The sequence below is a fragment of the Lepus europaeus genome, chromosome 5 (genome assembly GCF_033115175.1).
Source record: "Lepus europaeus isolate LE1 chromosome 5, mLepTim1.pri, whole genome shotgun sequence".
In the NCBI taxonomy this organism is placed as follows: domain Eukaryota; kingdom Metazoa; phylum Chordata; class Mammalia; order Lagomorpha; family Leporidae; genus Lepus; species Lepus europaeus.
The window spans coordinates 152,246,021-152,271,539 of NC_084831.1; the positions used below are offsets into that span (position 1 = coordinate 152,246,021).

At 45.1% G+C, this 25,519-nt stretch overlaps 1 protein-coding gene across 1 annotated transcript in view; it reads right to left on the minus strand.

Moving 5' to 3' along the window:
• SOAT1 (sterol O-acyltransferase 1) overlaps window positions 1-25,519 on the minus strand; it is a 69,633-nt gene that overhangs the window by 38,389 nt on the left and 5,725 nt on the right. Inside the window, exon 2 of the mRNA XM_062190226.1 lies at window positions 15,876-16,001. Coding sequence (XP_062046210.1) covers window positions 15,876-16,001 — 126 coding nt within the window. The remainder of the gene's footprint in view (window positions 1-15,875; window positions 16,002-25,519) is intronic.

The following is a 25,519-nucleotide window of genomic DNA, read 5'->3' on the forward strand; positions in this document are numbered from 1 at the left end:
GGTTCTAGTCCCGGTTGGGGCACTGGTTCTGTCTCGGTTGCTCCTCTTCCAGTCCAGCTCTCTGCTATGGCCCGGGAAGGCAGTGGAGGATGGCCCACATGCTTAGGCCCTGCACCTGCATGGGAGACCAGGAGAAGTACCTGGTTCCTGGCTTCGGATCGGCACAGTACGCCAGCTGTAGTAGCCATTTGGGAGGTGAGAAAACGGAAGGAAGACCTTTCTCTCTGTCTCTCTCTCTCACTATCTGCTATCTGTCAAATAAAAAAAATTACATTCAGACTAGGTATGTAAGACACACGTGAAATATAAGTGAATTTCATGCTTGGACCTGGGTCCCCAATGCAAGATATTATGTGGTTGGCGCCGCGGCTCAACAGGCTAATCCTCCGCCTGCGGCACCGGCACACCGGGCTCTAGTCCCGGTCAGGGCACCGGATTCTGTCCCAGTTGCCCCTCTTCCAGGCCAGCTCTCTGCTGTGGCCTGGGAGTGCAGTGGAGGATGGTCCAAGTGCTTGGGCCCTGCACCCGCATGGGAGACCAGCAGAAGCACCTGGCTCCTGGCTTCGGGTCAGCGCAGTGCACTGGCCGCAGTGGCCATTGGAGGGTGAACCAACGGCAAAAAGGAAGACCTTTCTCTCTCTCTCACTGTCCACTCTGTCAAAAAAAAAAAAAAAAGATATTATGTATATATAAATGTCCCCAAATCCAAAATTATTTTAAAATCCAAAATCTGAAACACTTCTAGTGCCATGCACTTCAGATAAGACATACTGAACCAGTACAAATTTGCTAATTGCCACATGAAAAGATGCTCGCCATCAGTGGCCATCAAAAACATGCAAACCAAACCCACAGTAAGATATTACTTCATGCCCACTAGGAAAGACAGTACGTGGTGGGTAGAATGTGGCAAAATTACAACCATCTCACACTGATGGAAGCATTGAAAAATGGTACAGTGCTTTGGAAAACAGTCTGGAAGTTCCTTGAAAGATTAAGCACAGTTACCATGTGACCAGCAACTCCCTTCTAGAGCTGCACACGAGACAGAAAAACATGCCCAACCCACAAACCTGTACATGAAGGATTACAGCAGCATTCTTCCTCATAACACAAAGTAGAAACAATTAAAATATCCATCAACGGATAAGCAGATTAATAAAATATAATCCACTCGTATAATGGAGTATTATCAACAATAAAAGGCAAAAAACACTGATACATGCTATAACATGGATGAAACTGGAAGTACTTTTGCTAAGTGAAAAATGCCACTCATGAAAGATGACATACATGTTGTATGATTCCATTCACACGGACTGTCCAGAGTAGAAACTTGACAGCCGGAAAGCTGGTGGTTGCGTGGAGAATGGGGGTGTAGCGGGGGATGGTGACAAAAAGGAAATAACTGCTCGTGGGCACAGAGATTTCAAGGAAGGTGGACGATGAAAATTTTCTAAAATTCATTACATTTTAATTTCCCTGTTCTACAGAATTTCTTTCTTTATAAGAAATTTTAAAGTATTAAATGTTTTTATAAGAAGCTGATAGCCTGTATAACATATACACTATACTATAACTTATTGCTGACATAGATTGTAGAGTTTCGTATTTTCATATTATATCAGAGTATTACTATAATTTAAGTCTCAGCAGCTGGACTAATTTTATCTGCCCTTCCATTCTGAATGCTGTTTGCCACTTTTTTTTTTAAATTAACCTATTTTGAAACAGAGAGAGAGAAGGGGGAGAGATACACACAGAGAGACAGAGGCAGAGAGAGAGAGCTTCCTCCACTCGTTCAGTCCCAGGTGGCCCACAAAAGCCAGCACTGGGCTAGGCTGGGAAGGAGGCTGGAAGTCCTATCGTGAAAAGCCTGCATATCTCAATAAGGGCTTTGAGGAAGCCAGAAATGTTAAGGAGAAAAACAACTGGCTTGATACTGGAGGGTAGAAAAGATCACATAAATGCAGTAAATCCAGACAAGAAACGATGCTGTCCAAAAACAAAACTAAAGCAATGAGAATGGTTAACCAAAAACAGCTTTTGAAAATATTCACAATTTGGTTAACTGATTAGGTAAGAAAATGAGTCTATTTTTCTTTAATTTAAGAATATCATTTTGTGTAGTCCCATGACTAAATGTTTCTATAAATGAGTTACACGTTTTATAAATCAATGTGAATAGAAGCGTCCTCTATTCAACAAATTCAACTACCATGGGGTGCACAGGGAAGGAGACCCTGTGGAAGCCCAGTCTTCACTACTTGTGTATCACTTCCACGGTGAATCTGCCCACCCATAGTTACATGCCAAACATCCAACTACAGACAGGCTGTGAGAGGAGGGCTGGAAAGAGTCTTAGCTCATACTCAAAGTTCATTTTCCTTCACCTTAAAAATTATTCTTCACACAGTATTAAAAGAGAAAAATGTTACTTTGTTGCTGTCCAAAAACTTAAAAGCTAAATACCATAAAAGCCAAAATAATCATACCTAAAAGCAAACACCCAATTATTTAAAAAAAAAAAAACTACAGATAAAATACAAAAATCTACATATCAACCCCTTAAATCAATTCAAGGCTTCTAAATTTCTAAAGCACTGACCCTGAAATACTGGTGAGACAGGCCTGAGGGTCAAATACTGCCTGGTTCTACTAATACCATTAACTAGTGGTAACACTAGAAGTCAACTCCTTTTTTCCTTGAAAATTTCATTTTATGTATTTGAGACCTAGGAGAAAGCCCCTCTTACCAGTTTACTCGCCAAATACCTACAACAGCTGGTCTGAAAGTGGGAGCTGGGAACTCAATCCAAGTCTCCCCCATGGGGTGGCAGGAACCCAATTACTTGAGCCATCACCACAGCTCCACTGGCAGGAAACTGGAGCCGGAGCCAGAGCCAAAGCCGGAGCCAGGTACGGAAACCAGGTACTCTGATACAGGACACAGCTGCTATGCCAAATGCCCACACTATTTTCTAAGTGAAACTTAAAAGAGTCTAACAACAAATCCTTTTTTCCTAACTCTGATTTCCAAGAAATCAAGCCAGCAACATTTACATCCTAACACTTGTAAAGCCTACTACATTTGGTGGAAGTGTTTAAAATTTATTCCTTGAAATGTCAAAAAAAAACTCACTTTATAAGTTTTAATGAAGCTCTTACCCAAATTATTGCACATTTCACTGCCTTAAAAAAAAAAAAAAAAGGCATGTCATCCACACATAGTCCCAGGACAAACAGCAGTGATCATTTACTGTTCTGTGCTGTTATAGTCAGCTTCGGGGAAAACTGAAACATGCTGAGCAATCAGGCCCACACTTAGCCCCACGGCGTTACGTCTTTTCACGTGGGCTGCTGCTTCACTGTTTTTACAAAATCTGCTCCCCGCAGCAATTCTGTATGTCTGTTATCAGGCCAAATATACCACCAAAGCTACCCAGAATGGAAGACAAAGCACCAAGCTCATTCAGTTGGTAACTCACATAATCATGCAATTCATATATTCATTCATTCAATAAAATCCACTGAAGAGCACTAGGTTTGTATCCCAAGCCCTTCCTTTGGAGGGGTGGAGAGCCTGTTTTGCTGCCGAGGGCTGTTTGGATATTTATAACACCATTTGCAGGCCCTACAAAATTATCAACTTAAAAAATCAGCCTGCCCTAGACTTACTGAATTTTGAGTCCTGCCTACAGGTGTCTAGTTAGGGCCAGACCAATTGATTCCATGAGTTTTATTCAGCCCATGGGCCAGGCATTCCTCACCCACGGTAGAGTCTCAGGAGAAATAGGCAAACAGAACATCACAACACACAGAAGATCTGTGGTAGCACGGGAAAGAGTGCAGGGAGCTTTTGCAAAGCGAAGTCAATATCTGAGCTGAGTCTCAAATGATGGAAATCATGGTGAACAAATGCTAAGAAGACTCTTCTCAGTCAAATAAACAGCAGAAAGACTTCTGGGCATTCTGAGCTTTGATTCTGAGCCAAATGCCCGTAATACTGCACTTACTGGTGCTATCCAATGGGAATATGCGGCTCACACGTGTAATTTTACATTTTCTAGGAACTACGATAGAAAATAAAAAAAGGAGCAGGAGCTTGGCCCAGCAGATAGGATGCCATGGCCCACAGTGGAGCACCTGGGTTCAGTGCCCAGCTCTGCTCCGGACTCCAGCTTCCTGCTGCTGCAAACCCTGGGAGGCGGCCGTGATGGCCCAAGTGGCTGGGTTCCTGCCACCCGTGTGGGAGGCCTGGACTGAGTTCCCAGCTCCCAGCTCAGGTCCCAGCCCAGCTCAAATTTTTTAAGAAGTACAAAGAAACAAGTACACAAATGAAACCTTTAAAATCTGATGTGTATTTTACAATGACAGTGTATTTCTACTCAGACTACTCACATTCCAAGTGTCTAAGCAGATGACAACAAATAATCTACTTCTAGCAGCTCCCATACTCAACAATGTAGTACTAGATCAAAAGCCGTGGAATCGTTTCTACAATGGGTCAGACAGTGAGTATTTTAGGCCAGACAGTCCACAGCCAAGTAACTACTCAACCATACTGTTGTGGTGTGTGGTGTAGGGCAACAAAGGCCAACAGAAACAGATGAACATGGCTTGTGCTTGCCAACTCTGTTCTACACGGTGAAGTTTACTGTTTGTAAATCTGGCAGGCAAATAAACAAATGTGTACACATCATTGTTTATAACATAACACAGTTATAGTGAACACCCTCAAATATTCTACCAAAAAGGGCACGTGTTTCACTGCCCTTCCTAGAAATTGATTTAAGAATGGGGAGAGGGACCAGCGCTGTGGCGGAGCAGATAAAGCCGCTACCTGCAGTGCCAGCATCCCATATGGGCACCAGTTCGAGTCCTGGCTGTTCCACTTCCAATCCAGCTCTCTGCTATGGCCTGGGAAAGCAGCAGAAGATGGCCCAAGTGCTTGGGCCCCTGCACCTGCATGGGAGACCCGGAAGAAGCTTCTGGCTCCTGGCTTCGGATCGGCGCAGCTCGGGCCATTGTGGCCAACGGGGGAGTGAACCAATGGATGGAAGACCGACCTCTCTCTCTCTCTCTCTGCCTCTTCTTCTCTTGTAACTCTGACTTTCAAATAAATAAATAAATCTAAAAAAAAGAATGAGGAGAAGTGGGGTCAGCATGATGGTGCAACACAGGCATCCCAAATAGGAGTGCTGGTTCAAGTCCCAGCTGCTCCATTTCCAACCCAGTTTCCTGCTAATGTGCACAGGAAGGCACAGGAAGGCAGCCTGAGTACTTCGGCCACTGCATCCATATGGGAGATGCAGATGGAGTTCCTGGTTTCAGCCTGGCCCAGACCCAGCTGTCATGGCCATTCAGGTAGTAAACCAGTAGATGGAGAAGATCTCAATCTCAGTATCTCTCTCACTCCCCTTGTCTTTCAAATAACTACATCTTTTTCTAAAGGCAAAGGAAAACATAATTTAAGAAAAAAACAAAAACAAAAGAAGAATGGGCAGAAGTATCAGAGCATGAGCAATACAAAGATGACCCATCACACTTATTCACTAAGAAGAATTTAAAGAGAGCCTTTTCAGAAATGTGTACACACTGGGCACGGTGCCATGGCTCACTTGGTTAATCCTCTGCCTGCAGCGCCGGCATCCCATATGGGGGCCGGATTCTGTCCCGGTTGCCCCTCTTCCAGGCCAGCTCTCTGCTATGGCCCAGGAGTGCAGTGGAGGATGGCCCAAGTGCTTGGGCCCTGCACCCACATGGGAGACCAGGAGAAGCACCTGGCCCTGGCTTCGGATCAGTGCAGTGCGCCGGCCGTAGCGGCCATTTGGGGAGTGAACCAACGGGAGGAAGACCCTTCTCTTTGTCTCTCTCTCTCTCTCTGTCTGTAAACTCTACCTGTCAAATAAAAAAATAAAAATAAAAAAAATAAAAGAAATGTGTGTACAGAGTTTAAGAAAAAGCAACAAAGGATGTTGTGGAACTGTAGGGATAGTAACATCAACAATATTGTTACCATCCTAAGGCCTGACAGGGCAACAGAGGGAATGGCTACTAGAACCCGGAGAGAACTCCTAGGAGAGAAATACTACACGGAAGTGACTGCTACCCAGCAGGGAGGGAACCTGAGTTAGAAACACATCCACCTTTCTCTCTGCCAGCACCTTCTGCTGGTCAAATCCTACTGCAAACCACAGAAGGCATGGGAATCTATCGATGCCATTCCTAAGGTCAGTCTCGCAGGGTACAAGGTAGGGAAGGAAACGGCAGAGAGGCAAAAAGAAAAGAGCTGGCACAACTTGTAATCTCATTCTGGCCACGGAGCCCCAAGTCTGCTGGGGAGCTTCTAGAAAAGGTTCCACCGCTCTAAAGAGAAACAGAGAGTTTACTCCTGCTGAACACTCTTCGTCTGGTTTAGCAGTTCTCTTACGCAGCCGAGATTTAATAAACTCTCTCCCTGTGTCCTTCCGTGGACCCTCCCCCACATTCCTGGACCCCGCACAGCACGTGCCAACCACAACCACAACCTGCTATGCTCTCTCTGGTTGCAAACTGGCATGCACTGTGGCCTAATTAAAAAGTGGGACCCAGTCCAAATTGATGTCGTCAAACCTCAACCAGGCCCACAATAAAAAGGTGCACTCTTTGCCTTGATGAATTTCTGTAACATTTCTCTTAACAGTCCATCCAAACTTTTTCCTTCTTCAAGTCCTAGCACCACCAAGCAACTGTCAGGTGCTCACTTTTGGTATCAAATCTTTAAATGTCTTCTATCTTAGTAACTCTATCTTTAATCTTCTTCTCCAACACTGTTGTGTCAGAGAAATGGTAAGCTAATCTCTTTTTCAAGATGAACCCTCTAAACTACTGTGTAGTTCCCTCCAATAACCTTTAAGAAATCCTGCAAAAGGCTCTCAACCATTGAGTCGTCTATATTGTCCACATTTACACTCAGAGCCAATCTATTCTTCAAAAATTGTGTTTCTGAAGTTATCATGTAGTTATCATGTGTATTTTGGAATTATGATACGGATATTATCAGTGGCACTCAAAATAAATCTGTAGTCTAACATTTCCCAGGTGTTAGATATTTATCTAATTTTTTTAAAGATTTCTTTATTTGGGGGCTGGCACTGTGGCACAGCGGGTTAACACCCTGGCCTGAAGCACCAGAATCCGACATGGGCGCTGGTTCAAGACCTGGCTGCTTCACTTCCCATCCAGCTCTCTGCTATGGCCTGAGAAAGCAGTAGAAGATGGCCCAAGTCCTTGGGCCCCTGCACCCATGTGGGAGACCCAGAGGAAGCTCCTGGCTTCTGGCTTCGGATCAGCGCAGCTCTGGCCATTGCGGCCATCTGAGGAGTGAACCAACAGATGGAAGATCTCTCTTTCTCTGCCTTTCCTCTCTGTGTAACTCTGTGTAACTCTGACTTTTCCCTTTATTTGAAATGCAGAGTTACAAGACAGAATAGCAGAGAGAGACAAGTCTTCCATCTGCTGGTTCAATCCCCAAATGGCCACAATAGCCAAGGATGGGCCAGACAAAGTCAGGAGCCAGGAGTTGAATCCAGGCCTCCCATGTGGGTGCAGGTACCCAAGCACTTGGGCCATCTTCCACTGCTTTCCCTGGTGCAACTGAAATTTGGGAAACAATAAAACTAATCCTGACTTTCCAACCACTCAAAGATCCTGTGCCTTTCCTTTTAATATAATTAACTCCTTTAGTAGGAATTAATTTAAATGCCCTTCAGGAACTGGCGCTGTGGCTCAACAGGTTAAAGTTCTGGCCGTTGCGATCATCTGGGGAGTGAACCAGCAGATGGAAGACCTCTCTCTCTCTCTCTCTCTCTCTCTCTGTAACTCTGTCTTTCAAATAAGTAAAATAAATTTTTAAAAGAATAAAAAATATGAATGGGCTACAACAGTAGTTCATACTTCATGGCTTCACTTTCATTCCCAACTCATTTCAGCGACTCTTCTCTCTCTGAGGTCACTGTTCTGGCGTCCTAATTTTTAAATTCTCATTCCTCTTAAACTTGCTATAAATTTTAACATATATAAAGTATACATCATGTATCAACTCTTTTTTTAAAAGATTTATTTATTTGAAAGGAACAGCTACACAGAGAGATATCTTCCATCTGTGGGTTCCCACCCCAAATGGCCACAATGACCAGGGCTAGGCCAGGCCAGAGCCAGGAGCTTCTTTGTGGTCTCTCAGCTGTGTGCAAGGGCCCAAAGACTTGGGCCATCTTCCATTGCATTCCCAGGCACATTAGCAAGGAGCTGGATCAGAAGTGGAGCAGCCAGGTTTTGAACTTGCGCCCATATGGGACACTGGCACTGCAGGCCACAGCTTAACGTGCTATCCCACAGTACCAGCCCCACATCAACTCATTTATTCTTTAAAACAATCCAATGAGAGAAACAAGGTAGTTGGTATCATTTCTATCTTAGAAATTAAATTCAAAGAAACTAAACACATTGCACATTGTCACGTGGCCAGTTAGTACCTGACTCTAGAGAAACCCAGGTCTTCCGAGCCCTAGTCATGGAGCATAACGTAAAAGTAAGAAAAATCAGGCGGCTGACTTACAGTGCCTCACGTCTAAGATGACTAACAAGCACGAGGTGGTGACTAACAGCCACTGCAGTCCCAGTCTTTTTTTTTTTTTTTTTTTTTTTTGTATTTTTGACAGGCAGAGTGGACAGTGAGAGAGAGACAGAGAGAAAGATCTTCCTTTTGCCATTGGTTCACCCTCCAATGCCCACCACGGCTGGCGCACCGCGCTGATCCAAAAGCAGGAGCCAGGTGCTTCTCCTGGTCTCCCATGGGGTGCAGGGCCCAAGCACTTGGGCCATCCTCCACTGCACTCCTGGGCCATAGCAGAGAGCTGGCCTGGAAGAGGGGCAACTGGGACAGAATCCGGCGCCCCAACCGGGACTAGAACCCGGTGTGCTGGCGCCGCAAGGCGGAGGATTAGCCTGTTGAGCTGCGGCGCTGGCTTGCAGTCCCAGTCTTCTGAACACACACTTTGTCTACTTGTGGCACTGACTAGCCGGTTTTTATTGCCTAGAAAAGTTGAAACTCATTTTTAAACCTTCATGATTTTCTAAAAAACTCACTGGACATGTCTCAGACCACCTTCACCTCAGCTTCACCTTGCTCGCCTCAAAGAGACATAATTAGAAAAATCACTTGGAAGTCACCTTTATGTCAAAGCCCTTACAAAATTCTCATGTCTGCACTACTGAGAAAAACAGAATCTGGGGACCAGCACTGTGTGCAGTGCTTAAGCCCCTGTCTACAACACTGCCACCCATCCTGGAGTACTGCTGCTCCACATCCAATCCAGCTCTCTGCTAACGCGCCTGGGAAAGCAGTGCAAGATGGCCCAAGTGCTGGGGCCCCTGCACTCATGTGGGATACCTGGATGTAGTTCCTGGTCCCTGCCTTCAAATTGGCCCAGCCACAGTTGTGGCCACTTGGGGAGTGAACCACCAGATGAAAGATCTCTCTTTCTCTGTGTCTTCCTCTCTGTCACTCTTCCAAATAAATAAATAAATAAATCTAAAAACATTAAAAAAAAAAAAATAGAAGGGCTGGCACTGTGGCATAGCAAGTAAAGCCACTGCCTGATCCACCAGCATTCCATCTGGGTGCCAGTTAGAGTCCCATTTGCTCCTCTTCCAATCCAGCTCTCTGCTGTGATCTGGGAAAGCAGTGGAAGATAGCCTGAGTCCTTGGGCTCCTGCACCTGCACGGGAGACCCGGAAGAAGCTCCTGGCTCTTGGCTTCAGATTGGCCCCACTCTGGCCATTACAGCCATTTGGGGAGTGAACCAGCAGATGGAAAACCTCTGTCTAACCCTCTCTCTCACTCTTTCTCTCTGCCTCTGAAATAAATCAATAAATCTTAAAAAAAAAAAAAAAAAGAAAGAAAGAAATTGGGGATAATATATAAGTATTTATACAGAAAGAGAGCCTTACTAGATAATTGGATGAGATAATCACATTGAGATAACCGGATGGCCATTTTGGAAAACCATAAAATTAGAATGCTAATTCATTCATATTCAAAATAAATTTCAGATGGATGGATCAAATATTTGAATATAAACCACCATGAAAGTATCATCTTACATCATCTTTAAACATGCTCAAAAAACCTAGAAGCAACAGAATATCTGATTACATAAAAACTAAGCATGGTAAGGCACACATACACAACCAAAGTCAAAAGACAAAAAGTCAGAAAACAGACATAACACATGACAGTCACAAGATTAACTTTATCAACACAGACGAAGCTCTTTAAAAATATATATATATATATATTTTTTTTTTACAGGCAGAGTGGATAGTGAGAGAGAGACAGAGAGAAAGGTCTTCCTTTGCCGTTGGTTCACCCTCCAATGGCCGCTGCGGCCGGCGCATCGCGCTGATCCGAAGCCAGGAGCCAGGTGCTTCTCCTGGTCTCCCATGCGGTGCAGGGCCCAAGCACTTGGGCCATCCTCCACTGCCTTCCCGGGCCATAGCAGAGAGCTGGCCTGGAAGAGGGGCAACCGGGATAGAATCCGGCGCCCCAACCGGGACTAGAACCTGGTGTGCCGGCGCCGCAAGGCGGAGGATTAGCCTGTTAAGCCACGGCACCGGCTATCTTTAAAAATACTTTAAAAAAAGTCATGATTGGGAGAACAAAATGAACAAAGGACATGAACAAAGCTTTTAAAAGAAAGAATACATGAAAAAAGTTCTCCATCTCATTTTTCTCTTATGAGAACAAATTTATGCTATATGATACACTGTTTTTCAACCATAAAATTAGCAAAGTTTTCAAAAAATGGCTGGTAAGACACGTTGCCAGGAGTATGGGGAAACAATTAGATGAGAGTCTACACTGGTGTAACTTTTTTTTTAAAGGAAATTGGGCAATATCTACAATTTAAGAGCTAAAACCCTTGACACTAGCACTTTCACTTTGAAGAACATACCCTACAGACAAGCTAGCAAAAGGAAGGAATGATTCTGCTTCAATTATGTTTTTTGGACTGGAAGAGGAGCAACCGGGACTAGAACCCTGCACCAATATGGGATGCCGGCGCCGCAGGCGGAGGATTAACCAAGTAAGCCATGGCGCCGGTCCCTTGTGCATTTCTTAAGCAACAAGAAATGGCCTCAAATTATTTAGCAGGCTGACAAAAAACTGAGGTCTTCAGGGTTATCATGGATAATCTGCAAAAGCAATAAATGAGAACACAAATCACAACTGGTCCATAAGCTTTCAAAGTAATGAAAAGATTTCTATTCTACAATCACAATAATCCAGGAACAACATAACTAGAGGTAGCTGTGGTTTTACTTTTATCACCACACCTGTATCAACTGTAGGGGCTGCCCATATATAAAATAAGAGAATTAGTCTTATTATCATTAAGCTTTTATATCATATGACTATTAGAGGGTTTCATGTTGACTATAATTCTCACTTGATACACAGCAGGGAACTATAAAGCTACGTTAAGACCTGGGACACAAGAATTGGCAGCACCATCAGTGAGAAGATAATGCCTTAATGAACATACCGCTATAAACTCATCAAGAGTGCTTTCACAGTTACAAGGGGCCTTGCTTAACATGACGTCTAAGCACCTGCACCTGCACCTGCTCCTCCTCCTCTTCCTCCTCCTCCTCCTCCAGAGCCAGTGATTATATGCACAGTTAAGACCACAACTCTTATCTTCTGACTTCTTCCTGCCTTTCCAATTTCTCAGATTCTTCCTATCCATAAAACCACAAATCCATCTATCCTACCCAGCCCCCACCCTCTTTAAAAGCAAACACCACACCACACACACAACACTGCACTATCTTAATGCCTGTGCAAACTCATACCAGTATTGAAAAGCCCTCTGCCAACCTCTTCAACTCTCCAAGGCCAACTCAAAATCTATTTCCGTGAGCTGTTCCTCCATTCTAAACAAGGTTTTCTTCCCTCTCCTCCCACTGGTCTTCTATACTTGGTTACTATAACTTACTTAACTCCTATATGTGACAATCTTCTATGATATTTGGTTACTATAACTTACTTAACTCCTGTATGTGACAAAGGATTTTTTTTTTTTTTTTTTGGACAGGCAGAGTGGATAGTGAGAGAGAGAGAGAAAGGTCTTCCTTTTTGCCGTTGGTTCACCCTCCAATGGCCGCTGCGGCCGGCGCATCGCGCTGATCCGAAGCCAGGAGCCAGGTGCTTCTCCTGGTCTCCCATGCGGGTGCAGGGCCCAAGCACTTGGGCCATCCTCCACTGCCTTCCCGGGCCATAGCAGAGAGCTGGCCTGGAAGAGGGGCAACCGGGATAGAATCCGGCGCCCCAACCGGGACTAGAACCCGGTGTGCCAGCGCCGCAAGGCGGAGGATTAGCCTATTAAGCCACGGCACCGGCCTAGGATTGCTTTTGATTTCAGTGTCTTACTCCCTCAGTCACAAGCTCCCTGCTAACAAACCTGGAATACTGTTACTTATCCACAGATCACAGGTGCTTAACTGATGCTGCACTGACCTGTGAGCTAGAAGGTCTCAGATGAAATGAGGAACATGTTAGTGGAAACTGGAGGAAAAGAGATCCTTGCTATAAAGTAGCAAAGAGCTTGTCTGAATTTGTGTTCAAGTCTATGTTCTGTGGACGGCAGAAACTGCAAGCAATAAACTGGGATAGAGCTGAGAAAATAACTAAGCAAAATGTCAAAGGAGAGCCACAGCTTCTATGTTTTAAAAATATATATATATATATATATATTTATTTCAAAGGCAGTGTTACAGAGAAAGAGGAAGAGAGAGAGAGAATGATCTTCCATTCGCTGGTTCACTCCTCAAATGTCTTCAACAGCCAGGGCTAGGCCAAGCTAAACAGGAGCCTGAAACTCCCATCTGGTCTCTCGTGCGGGTGGCAGGGGCCCAAGCACGTGGGCCATCCTCTGCTGCTTTCCTAGGTGCATACCAGGGGGCTGGATCAGAAGTGGAGCAGCTGGGACTCAAACCTGGTGCTCAGATGGGACGTGGGCAGCAGCTTAACCCAGCACAACACCAGCCTCAGCACTATTCCTCTCGCATGCTTGCAGTGCAACAGAAGAGAGAAATGATTTAAAGATGGAATCTACAATCCATCTAAAGGAAGGAGAACTTAAAATATTTGGAAAGTTCTCAACCTGGCCAGACTGTAAAGAATGAAAAGGGGCTGGCACTGTGGCGTAGCGAATGAAGCCACCACCTGCGATGCCAGCATCCCATAAGAACATCAGTTCAAGTCCCAGCTGCTCCACTTCTGATCCAGCTCCCCGCTAATGTGCCTGGAAAAGCAGGGGAGGAGATCCAAGTATTGGGAACCCTGCACCTACGTGGGGGACCTGGCCCAGCTCCAGCCGACACAGCCATCTGTGGAGTGAACCAACGGATGCAAGACTTCTCTGTGTCTCTCCCTTTCTAACTCTGCCTTTCAAATAAATAAATCTTTAAAAAGAAAAAAAGGGGGGAGTCTTGGGGGTCTGGTATTGTGGCCTAATGGGCTAAGCCGCCACTTGTGGAGCCAACGTCCCCTATTGGAATGCCAGTTCAAGTGCAGCTGGGAAGGCAGTGGATGATGGCCCAACTACTTGGGTTCCTGCCAGTAGTGTGGGGGACCCCCAAAGAGATCCTAGCTCCTGGTTTCAGCCTGGCACACCTCCAGCTATTGCAGCCATTTGAGGAGTAAACAAGATGCTAGAAGATAATTCTGTCTGTCTCTGCCTTTTGAATGAATTAATGAATAAATAAGTAAATCGTAAATCTTTTAAAAAAATAAAAGAGGGGTCTTGAGTACCTGCTAAACCTTGGTGCTCACAGCTCAGAACTGCCTCAAACTCTGCTACTAGCAGTCTGGTACAATGCTCCTCCGCAGCCCAGGTGTGGCTCCTGAGGGCCAGGTATGTATGCAAAGGCCACGGCTGGCAGCCCTTCCAGAGGACAGAGTGGTGAGCTGTGGTGCAGCCCAAACAGTGCTGACTCTGTGGCTGCTTCGTGTGACAAGCTGTGAGGGGATGGCTTTCTCCAGCTTACTTCCAAGGATCTCCTGGCCCCAGGCAGAGGTGCCACAAGAGTGGCAACATCGTTAGCCATCAGAGAGATGAGTCCCAAACCACAGTGAGATACAAGCCCACTGGGGCTAGTGCTGTGGGCCAGCAGGTTAAGCTGTTGTCGGCAGTGCAGGCATCCCATGTGCGTCAGTTCAAGTCCCAGCTGCTCCACTTCCTATTCAGCTTCCTGCTAATGTACCTGGGAAAGCAGCGGAAGATGGCCCAAGTGCACGGGCCTTTGCATCCACATGAGAAAGCTCCTGGCTTCGGCCTAGCCAAGCCCTGGCTGTTGTGGCCATTTGGAAAGTGAACCAGCAAATGGAAAATCTCTGTCTGCCTCTCTTTCTCTCTCTGCAACTCTTTCAAATAAATAAATAAATCTGTTTTTAAAAATTGGGATATAGGAGCCAATGCCGTGGCGTAGTAGGCTAAGCCTCCACCTGTGGTGTGCCAGCATCTCCCAGGAGACCTGGAGGGAGCTCCTGGCTCCGGCTTCAAATCAGCCCAGCTCCAGCTGTTGTGGCCATTCGGGGAGTGAACCAGCAGGTGGAAGACCTCTCTCTCTCTCTGTGTCTCCTTCTGTCTGTAACTCTGCCTCAAATAAAAAATAAAAATCTTTAAAAAAAAAATGGGCTATAAAGAAAATCATATCTAATGACAGAAATATTAATAAAAATGTTTCCAATGACAGGTAGGAAAAAAAAATCAAACATGAAGCTTCCAATTTTGAAATTCAGACAAAAGGGGCACCTGGGTTATCACTACATCCCTAAACCATGGAAGGAGAATGCTTCAACGCTGGCTCACTCTTCTTTGCATAAATGTCATGTATTGTATCACTCTAAGGCTATCCAAGATGAAATAAAAATGTCAAAATAGGTATTTCAGAGTCTTAACAGTCAAAAATAACCTTCGCTATGCCAACGTAAGCAGCAAATCTACATTCCTGGTGGGATTCAGCTGCTCATATTTACAATTAAATTTAAGTGGAAAAACAAGAATGTTTCTTTATGAAAGAAGTCTCCAGACGCCAAAGACAAGCTGTCTCATAAAGTTCCACCCTTCTTTGTTAACCAAACAAGCCTCAAATTCCAAATCCTGTCACAACCAGACCTATGCAAATATCACTGCAAAAATAAAAGTACCTGATGCAACAGGTGGCATCACTTACAGTTCTTTTTACAAGTCCACCATTCTTCATCTTATACCTTCATCCTGACTAGCACTGTGCTGTAGTTTTCTCTGTATTCATGCAATAAGCAAACTTTCGTGTATAAGCACACTTGGATGTAAGAATTCAAAACACTCCATCATCTCTCCCAAGACTCATAGCTCAATATTGAACTAGGTTAGGAATCCTGCAAAATACTCACATTTTAGTCATTGTGTCTATTAGAAAGTAGTTAGTAATTTTATTATGAGAATATTACTTATCTTTATTCATGTAATTGTTTGTGAACTTTGGGAGTTTTGTCATTCACTTTACTTGGAGCGCTACAATAGGAAACTCATCTTTACTGATCACAGGACAAGACGAGCACCGAGCACGGCACCACTAGAATTAACGGCTAGGTGGTTAAATGAATGAATGCATGAACGGTGTCTACACAGAGTAGGTACTCAGGTTCGCTGAGTTAATTTACAAGAAAGGACTTATTTTCCAATTTCCCTGTTACCAGATATCTAAAACTCTTCATTATCCATTTATAATAAAGAAAATCCCTGTTCTAAATACCAAATGCGTTCTCAGTTTCATTTATTCACCGTTACTAGGGATCTCCAAGGACTCCTTCGTTGGGGTTTTCTGGTCTTCATCTTTCCCAGGATTTTCACTGGACTTTGACAGCCGGTTTCGTAGGGACATCTTCTCTTCACCCACTGCAGCGCTGTCTAGGAAGAAAACATAAAAAGCTCTCAACTAAGAGCCAGACTGAAGAATTCTGAGTGTTCACAACCACTACCCACCCTAATTTGATCTCTACACATTCTGCACAGGTATCAAAATAACACACTATACCTCATAAATGTGTAAAATTATGTATCAAAAAATAAGTATCAAGATTAGGTGCCATTCACAATGTCACCATATTTATTAGAAGTAAAAGTTGATGAAACAGTCTCTTTTGTTTTCCTTGAATCATCTTCAAAGACTTTCTGAGTACAAGACACTCTAACAAATTTAAAGAAATTAGCCCCTGTGAGGTAGCGGCCTTGTTCCAAAGGCCCTTTGTAGACAGGCCCCCCCTTACATAAACAACAATTTAGCTAAACAAGGCACAAGTACGTATGAAAAACTAGAATTAAGTAGCAGAAGACACCAGTTAGGACACCTGCATCCCATGCTGGAGTGTCTGGTTACTCCATTCCAATCAGCTTGAGGCAATGGACACACCCTGGGAGGCAGCAGGTGACGGCTCAAGTGCTTGCGGCCCTGTAACCCACCACCCTCGTGGGAGACCCAAATGGAATTTCAGGCTCTTGGCTTCAACTCAGCCCAGCCTTGGCTGTTGTAGGCATTTGGAGAATGAACCACTGTGCCTGCCTTTCAAATAAAATGAAAATAAAAATTTTTAAAGATAAAAGTTGGGGCCAGTGCTGTGGCATAACAGATTAAGCTGCCACCTGTGACACTGGCAACCCATATGGGCACCGGTTCCAGTTCTGGCTGCTCTACTTCCAATCCAGCTCTCTGTTGGTGCACTTGGGAAAGCAGCAAAGGATGGCCCCTGTCCCCACGTGGCCCAGCTCTGGCCGTTACGGCCATTTGGGGAGTGATTCAACAGATGGAAACACACACTTGTGCTCACACTCTCTCTCTCTCATTCTCTCTCTCCCTTTTTTTCTAACTCTGCCTTTCATACGAATAAAATAAATCTTTAAAAAAAAAACAGAAGCAAAATTATAAAATTTTAAAAAATGCCAAGGGGCCAGGATCGTAGCACAGCAGGTTAAGCTGAGCCTGCAGTGCCAGCATCCCATATGAGTGCCAGCAGGTTCGAGTCCCAGCTGCTCCATTTCCGATCCAGCTCTCTGCCGTGGCCTGGGAAAGCAGTAGAAGATGGCCCAAGTCCTTGGGCCCCTGCCACCCACACAGGAGACCCAGATGGAGATCCAGGCTCCTGGCTTTGACATGGCTCAGCCCTGGCCATTTCAGCCATTTAGGCAGTAAACCAGCAGATGGAAGATCTGTCATTACTTCTTTCTCTGTAACTCTGCCTTTTAAATACATACATAAATGAATCATGAAAAAAATAAACGCCAGATTAAAGTTTATCACCCAAGTCCTGTGAGGCTGCATAGCACAGCGTAATGCTCCTGAGACTACCATATCACAGCCGCTGACTCTGAGTGTGTGCTCACAGCACACCAAAGCAACAGCAGCAATCACAACGGCACTGGCTCAGTGAGCGCCTACTACGTGCCTTCCAGCCCCTCACGTTTTATCTAACCCTGAGTAGGTGCCCTGATTTTATAGCTGAGGAGAACACAGTTTAAGAGATCACTTAATTTGTACCAAATAATGCCCCAATATCAGCAATGGAATTCAAAAGGACTAGCAGATTCCACAACCCACCATCTACTTGCTACACTGCCTGGAACTTGCCTCCTCTGTAAGTTCCCTTGACCATCATTCTCCCTTCACACCCTCCGTGAGGCTCGCTGCATGCTATGAACCTATCAGAGAGCACGCTGTCACCCTGTGCTTCAGTGTCTGAAAGACAGGGATGATGGGATGTTTTCTCTTTGAATTCCCAAAATATAGTGGGGAGTGCCTGGAACATGGCAGGTACGCATTCATTAGGAGAGGAAGTGAATACTGAAACCAGTTATTCCAAATAATCGGATACAGTGCTCTAAACCTGCAGAGTCAAGAGGGAAATATGCAACTTCAAAAAGTTTATGGAAAAATGGAATTAAAAGATGTTTATTCACATGCAGAAACAATGAAATCTAGACAGTTTCTTCATAATGCACATATTCCATGAAACTTTTGAAGACCCCTTGTACGTTAAGGGAGGATGCCAATAGACACCTTCACTACTGTAAGAGCTTTCACATCCTACTCAACAGTGAGGTCTACAACAATGGTGCTCCGTTGTGGGGTGGGCTCCCCCAGACTCTCGAGGCTATGTACAATAGACAACACACATCCATCACTTCTGAAAGCTCCAAAGGCTAGCCAAAACAACACCACTTTGCTTGTAGCTGACTCTGTATCAGAATATCAATTCTGAAAAAGTTATCTTGAGCTGACAAGAAGTGCTAATTAAAAAGTACAAAAAAATGTTTACCAAACAAGGTTTGGCAGACAAATAAATCTGTTTAAGAAGCAAAAAATAATAATTACTCAAACCTGAATACTCCACAGAAAAGTTAAAGGCGTCCTTGATAATGATCCATCAACCTGGTCTAGTGAAAAACTGATGTTGGAAGCCAAAACACACAGCTTGTCTTACGAGAATCACACCCAAATACAGTGGCTAAAGGAAGCAGGGGGATGGGAGCAGGGAGGAGGGAGGTGGAGCTGAAACACAGGTAGTGAATCTGCCCAATTATCTGCCATTTACTTTAATCTATAGACTTACTTTAGAAGTGAGACAAAGAAGGAAATGCTATCTCTTCATAAAGCCTTTATATCATAGTTTATTTTAATATGCGGATAAAGCCACAGCCTGCAGTGCCCGCATCCCATATGCTCCACATCCAATCCAGCTCTCTGCTATGGCCTGGGAAAGCAGTGGAAGATGGCCCAAGTGCTTGGGCTCCTGCACCCATGTGGGAGACCTGGAGGAAGCTGCTGGCTCCTGGCTTCAAGTTGGTGCAGTTCTAGCTGTTGTGGCCATCTGAGACTCTCTTTGTCTTCCTCTCTGTAACTCTGCCTTTCAAATAAATAAATAAATCTTTAAAACAAACAAACAAAAAAAATCTTTAGCCCTGACTTCCTCTGCTTACTAGGAAACGAAAAATGTAATACAGTGGAAAAGCATCAGAAAATTAATGTTCAAAAGATTTAAATCCCTGCTCTGCCGTTCCACTCCGCCCTTGAATAAGTCCTCCAATCATTCTAAATCTCTTCATCTAGAAAATGGAGATCTCTACCAACACATCAGGTTATTGGAGCAAAACAAGGTAAGATACCTTATACTACCAATGCCATCTCACTAGTCCAAGTGATCAATTTCAGTTCACATTTGATGGCTCTGATAGGTCTAAGAGTCAAAGGGATCACACAAACAAGACAAGTGTCTGCTAATACTAACTGATAGAATCAAAAAGGGAGAGAAGGATCCAACATGGGAAGTGGGAGACACAGCAGACTCATAGAATGGCAGATGTCCTAAACAACACTCTGGCCTCAGAATCAGCCCTTAAGGCATTCGGATCTGTCTGAAGAGCCCATGAGAGTATTGTAGGCATGGAAAGCCAAGATACCATGGAAAAGAAAAAAAAGAAGAAGACCTAAATGAAAGATCTCTGTGAGTGAGATCCCAGTGGAAAGAACGGGGCCATCAAAGAAGGAGGTACCTTTCTCTGAAGGGAGGAGAGAACTTCCACTTTGACTATGACCCTATCGGAATAAGATCAAAGTCAGCGAACTCTAAAGGCTTCCATAGCCCTGGCAACTCATGACTAGAGCCTAGGGAGATTACTGACGCCATGAACAGGAGTGTCAAATTGTTAAGTCAGCAACAGGAGTCACTGTGTACTTACATCCCATGTGGGATCTGTCCTTAATGGGTTGTCCAATGTGAAGTGATGCTGTAGCTAGTACTGAAACAGTATTTTTACACTTTGTGTTTCTGCGTGGGTACAAACTGATGAGATCTTTACTAATTATGTACTGAATCGATCTTCTGTATATAAAGATAATTGGAAATGAAAAAAAAAAACCTGGTGTTAAATTGGAAATGGCATAGAAAATTAATTTTTAAAAAAATATTATGTAGGATCTCTGTCTTTAATGTGCTGTACACTCTTATTTAATGCTATAACTAGTACTCCAACAGTATTTTTTTTTTTTCACTTTGTGTTGCTATATGGGTCAAACTGTTGAAATCGTTACCTAATATATACTAAACTGATCTTTTGTATATAAAGAGAATTGAAAATGAATCATGATGTGATTGGAAGGGGAGAGGGAGCGGGAAAGGGGAGGGTTGTGGGTGGGAGGGAAGTTTTGGGAGGGGGAAGCCATTGTAACCCATAAGCCGTACTTTGGAAATTTATATTCATTAAATAAAAGTTTAATTAAAAAAAAAAAAAGATACCTTATACTGACATGCCCATGCTTTACTATTAACCACCAAGCTTTTAAAATTAACTAAGCGATCAGACAGCTACATATCTACCTCCTGCAAGCTGAATGATAGTCAAACTTATACCACATTATCCCTTAAATTCTACTTATGTTTGTTGTTTTTTTGTTTTGTTTTGTTTTTGTTTTTGTTTTTGTTTTGACAGGCAGAGTGGATAGTGAGAGAGAGAGACAGAGAGAAAGGTCTTCCTTTTTGCCGTTGGTTCACCCTCCAATGGCCGCTGCAGCCGGCTCATCGCGCTGATCCGAAGCCAGGAGCCAGGTGCTTCTCCTGGTCTCCCATGTGGGTGCAGGGCCCAAGACCTTGGGCCATCCTCCACTGTCTTCCCGGGCCATAGCAGAGAGCTGGCCTGGAAGAGGGGCAACCGGGATAGAATCCGGCGCCCCAACCGGGACTAGAATCCGGTGTGCTGGCGCCGCAAGGCGGAGGATTAGCCTGTTAAGCCACGGTGCCGGCTACTTATGTTTGTTTTTAAGATACAGTAGGTGAGGGGTAATGAAGGACCATAATTAGATACTTACCTCAAAGGCAGCTCAAATATCATGTGACTTACAAGAAAATGTTAACAGATTTTATTATTGCCATAATTACTGACATTAGGAAAGAGAACTATTAAAACAGTTGGCCTCAGTTCTGACCAGCTGCCCTGGTCATATAAACCGTAAGACAGTGCAGTCCTATCGGAACTGTGATCTGGACTCCTGGCTGCAGCCTGGCCCAGCTCCACTGTTCCAGGAATATGGGGACTGAACCCGCAGATGGAAGGCATCTCTCTCTTTCACTACATCCCTTAGCCTTTCAAATAAACAAACAAACAAACATTTTTTTAGAAATTCAAAGTGTAACTAATGCTGGTTCTCATGTGCTAACACAGGTCATTGTCCTGTGTGAGGTGCACCATAGTTTTTTCCTGCATTTCCATTAAGACAGAACCTGGGAGGGGAGTTATCCATGTTTCCTCTTACTTCCATGGCCACCACTGTTTCTTCTTCCCTTCCTTAAATATTTCAGCAGGGTTGTTAACACCAATACTTCTCCTTGTCGCAGGTATGTACTGATTTCCTAGACACTCCTCTCATTCGGTGAGGATTTGAACACTTCATTCCCCATACTCTCTCTACATTAATTCTTCCACCCCTCTTTTATTTCAACACCCATGTGCACAGATCCATGCAATATCCTCGCTCTTAAGCTCCCTGACTTCCTGTCTCCAACAACCTGTTCTCACATCCCAGGTCACGACTTACTGTTACCAATAACTGCACACGCACATAAGGATCTCCAGCACCTAGTGCCTTGACCACATTCAGTCCACTTATTCCACACTGCCTCTCTGCCATCCATCTTCCCCCACCGTGCCCAGGCTGCCCTGAGCTCCAGCCTAGCTGACACCTCGTGTAGAAGTCTTCTAGGCAGCTCAAACCTCACAGGACCAACACAGTTCCCTCCAGTGCTACTCTTCTTACTGCCTTCCCCTCCTCGATTTATGGGAATAGCAATTAATCCTTGCCTGGAATTGTTCTCTAAACCCGGGAATCATCTCTGACTCTTTCCTTTCCCTCATTCAATCCAACAGCAGGTCCAAGTCCAACATCTAACACACCTGTCACTTTCAGACTGCAGTCCAAACCACTGCCACCTCTCTCGGCCTCCTAACTGCCTTCCCTTCACTTTCTCCCTTCAGGTCTGCCTTTATTTCTTTATTTTATTTTTTAATTTATTTGAGGGGTAGAGTTACAGACAGTGAGAGGGAGAAACAGAGAGAAAGGTCTTCCTTTCCGCTGGTTCACTTCCCAAATGGCCGCAACGGCCGGAGCTGCGCCAATCCAAAGCCAGGAGCCAGGAGCCAGGAGCCAGGAGCCAGGAGCCTCGCCCCTCCCCCCCCCCGCCCCGTCTCCCACGTAGGGGTGCAGGGGCCAAAGGACATGGGCCATCTTCTACTGCTTTCCCAAGCCATAGCAGAGAGCTGGATTGGAAGAGGAGCAGCCAGGACTAGAACCGGCGCCCACATGGGATGCCGGTGCCAAAGGCAGAGGATTAACCTACAGCGCCACAGCACAAAGCCCCAGGTCTGCCTTTTAAACACGGTAACCACAGTAATCCTTTTTTTTTTTTTTTTTTTTTTTTTTGACAGGCAGAGTGGATAGGGGGAGAGAGAGAGACAGAGAGAAAGGTCTTCCTTTTTGCCGTTGGTTCACCCTCCAATGGCCGCTGCGGCCGGCGCATCTTGCTGATCCAAAGCCAGGAGCCAGGCACTTCTCCCGGTCTCCCATGCGGGTGCAGGGCCCAAGCACTTGGGCCATCCTCCACTGCCTTCCAGGGCCATAGCAGAGAGCTGGCCTGGAAGAGGGGCAACCGGGATAGAACCCGGCACCCCAACCGGGACTAGAACCCGGTGTGCCGGCGCCGCAAGGCGGAGGATTAGCCTGTTAAGCCACGGCGCCGGCCACCACAGTAATCCTTTTAAGAGGCAAGCCAGATCAAGTCACTCCGCTACTCAAAACCCTGCAAACACTGAATTTTTCCTCAATCCTCACCATGGTATAGCAACTCCTACTTGCATTATACGCCACTCACCACTACATCTCCTACCACAATTCCCTCATTTGCTCTACTTCAGTTACTGCAGCTATTGTGGCCTTCTGTTGTTTCTTTTTTCTTTTTTTTTAAAAGATTTTATTTATCTGACAGGTAGAGTTACAGACAGTGAAAGAGAGAAACAGAGAGAAAGGTCTTCCTTCCATTGGTTCACTCCCCAAATGGTCACTACGGCCAGAGCTCTGCCAAATGGCCATGCGGGTACAGGGGCCCAAGCACTTGGGCCATCCTCCACTGCCCTCCCGGGCCACAGCAGAGAGCTGGCCTGGAAGAGGAGCGACCGGGACTAGAGCCCGGCGTCCATATGGGATGCCGGTGGTGCAGGCAGAGGCAAGTGCATCACGGTGCCGGGCCCGGCCTTCTGCTGGTTCTCGAACAAGGTGATTTAAATGTAAAGGCCTTTGCTATGCCCTCTGCCTGGACCGTCTGCCTCTAGATACCCTTCAAGGCTTCCTCTGGGTTCACTATAAAAGTTCTCTACTGAGATATCCACCTCCTCAAGGATTTCCTTGTCTAGCTGCCCTAAATAAACACTTGAAAAACACCTTCTTCTTCGAAGAACTTACTGTCCAACACATTATATTGTCCATCTTTCCCTAACAATGAGATTTTTTCCTCTCCTATTTGTGAAGAATGTGTACTGCTAGTCACTGTTAAGAGGTATACACCTTGGGGCCGGTGCTGTGGCATAATGGGTAAAGCTGCCGCCTGTAGTGCCGGCATCCCATATGGGCGCTGGTTTGTGTCCCAGCTGCCCCTCTTCTGATCCAGCTCTCTGCTGTGACCTGGGAAAGCAGTAGAAGACAATCCAAGCCCTTGAGCCCCTGCACCCCTGTGGGAGACCCAGAAGAAGCTCCTGGCTCCTGGCTTTGGATCGGTCATTGCAGCCAACTGGGGAGTGAACCAGCAGATGGAAGACCTCTCTCTCTGCCTCTCCCTTATCTAACTCTTTCAAATATATAAATAAATCTTAAAAAAAAAAAAAAAGTTGAGTTTTTGACTTCATAGGATCTCTCTCTCCTTCCCTCCCTCTCTCTCTACTTCCCTCCCTCTCTCTCTTTCTTCCTCCCTCCCTCCATCTCTTACTCCTGTGTCATATCTTAAAAATCTTTAAAAAAAGGTATACACCAGTTATCTGAAAACTTATGCTGTTCTTCAGTGATGTTATGATAAATGTGTCGTAATACAGAATTCTATCTCACTGTATTCTTTATGCACACATGCTTGTGCACCAACACAGAAAACAGAAGTCATAAGCAGTGACGACACGTACTCATGGAGATGAGGACACACCGGCCGAGGTCCAGGGGTTGGCACTGTGGCACAGCTGTCACCTGCCACATCCACATGCCACATGAGTTGGAGTTCTGGATGCTCCACTTTCAATCCAGTGCCCTATTAATGCACCTGGGAAAGCAGAACACGACCAAGTACTTGGGTCCCTGCCAACCACATGGGAGACCCAGATGAAGCTCCTGGCTTCTGCCCAGCCCAGCCCTGGCCACTGCAGGCATTTGAGGAGTGAACCAGCAGACGGAAGATCTCTCCTTCTCTCTAACTCTTTCAAATAAACAATCAAATCTTTAAAAAAAAAAAAAATCAAAGTTCGAAAAAGGAATAGAAATTTACTAGGCATAAAACCAGGACTGTGGAAAAGAAACATTCTATGAATAAGATCAGAACAGATTCCTTAATTCAAACATTTTATTGCAATCTACTATATGCCAGGTTCCAAGGATACAAAGCCGACCTCAACAATCTGTGCTCTCAAAGAGTGAAAACCTAGATGGAGAAAGACACAGAAACTGTAAGACCTAGTGGTAGTGCCGAGAGTAACAACCGAGACATGTGCAGAACATGAAGGGAGCACAACCCCAGCAGGACCTGGGGCAATTAGGAAAGGTTGAAAAGGTAACATCTACCTTATTTTTCTCTCTATTTATTTAATTTGAGAGGCAGAGACACAAAGAGCCCCCATCCACTGCTTCAGGGAACTCAATCTAATGGGTGGCAGAAATCCAACTATTTAAGCCATCACCTGCCACCTTCCAGGTATATATTATCAGGAAGCTAAAATCAGGAACAAATCCAGGACTTGAACCCAGGCACTGTGATATGGGAGGCAGTGTCTTGCTCTAGTAGGTCAAATGCCTGCCCCTACGTTAAACACGAGGAGCAAGGCCGGAGCACAGAGTACATGAGAGAACAGGGCTGTTGAGGTCCTTCTTTTTTTTTTTTTTTTTTTTTTTGACAGAGTGGACAGTGAGAGAGAGAGAGACAGAGAGAAAGGTCTTCCTTTGCCGTTGGTTCACCCTCCAATGGCCGCTGCGGCCAGTGCACCGCGCTGATCCGATGGCAGGAGCCAGGTGCTTCTCCTGGTTTCCCATGGGGTGCACGGCCCAAGCACTTGGGCCATCCTCCACTGCACTCCCGGGCCATAGCAGAGAGCTGGACTGGAAGAGGGGCAACCGGGACTAGAACCCAGTGTGCCAG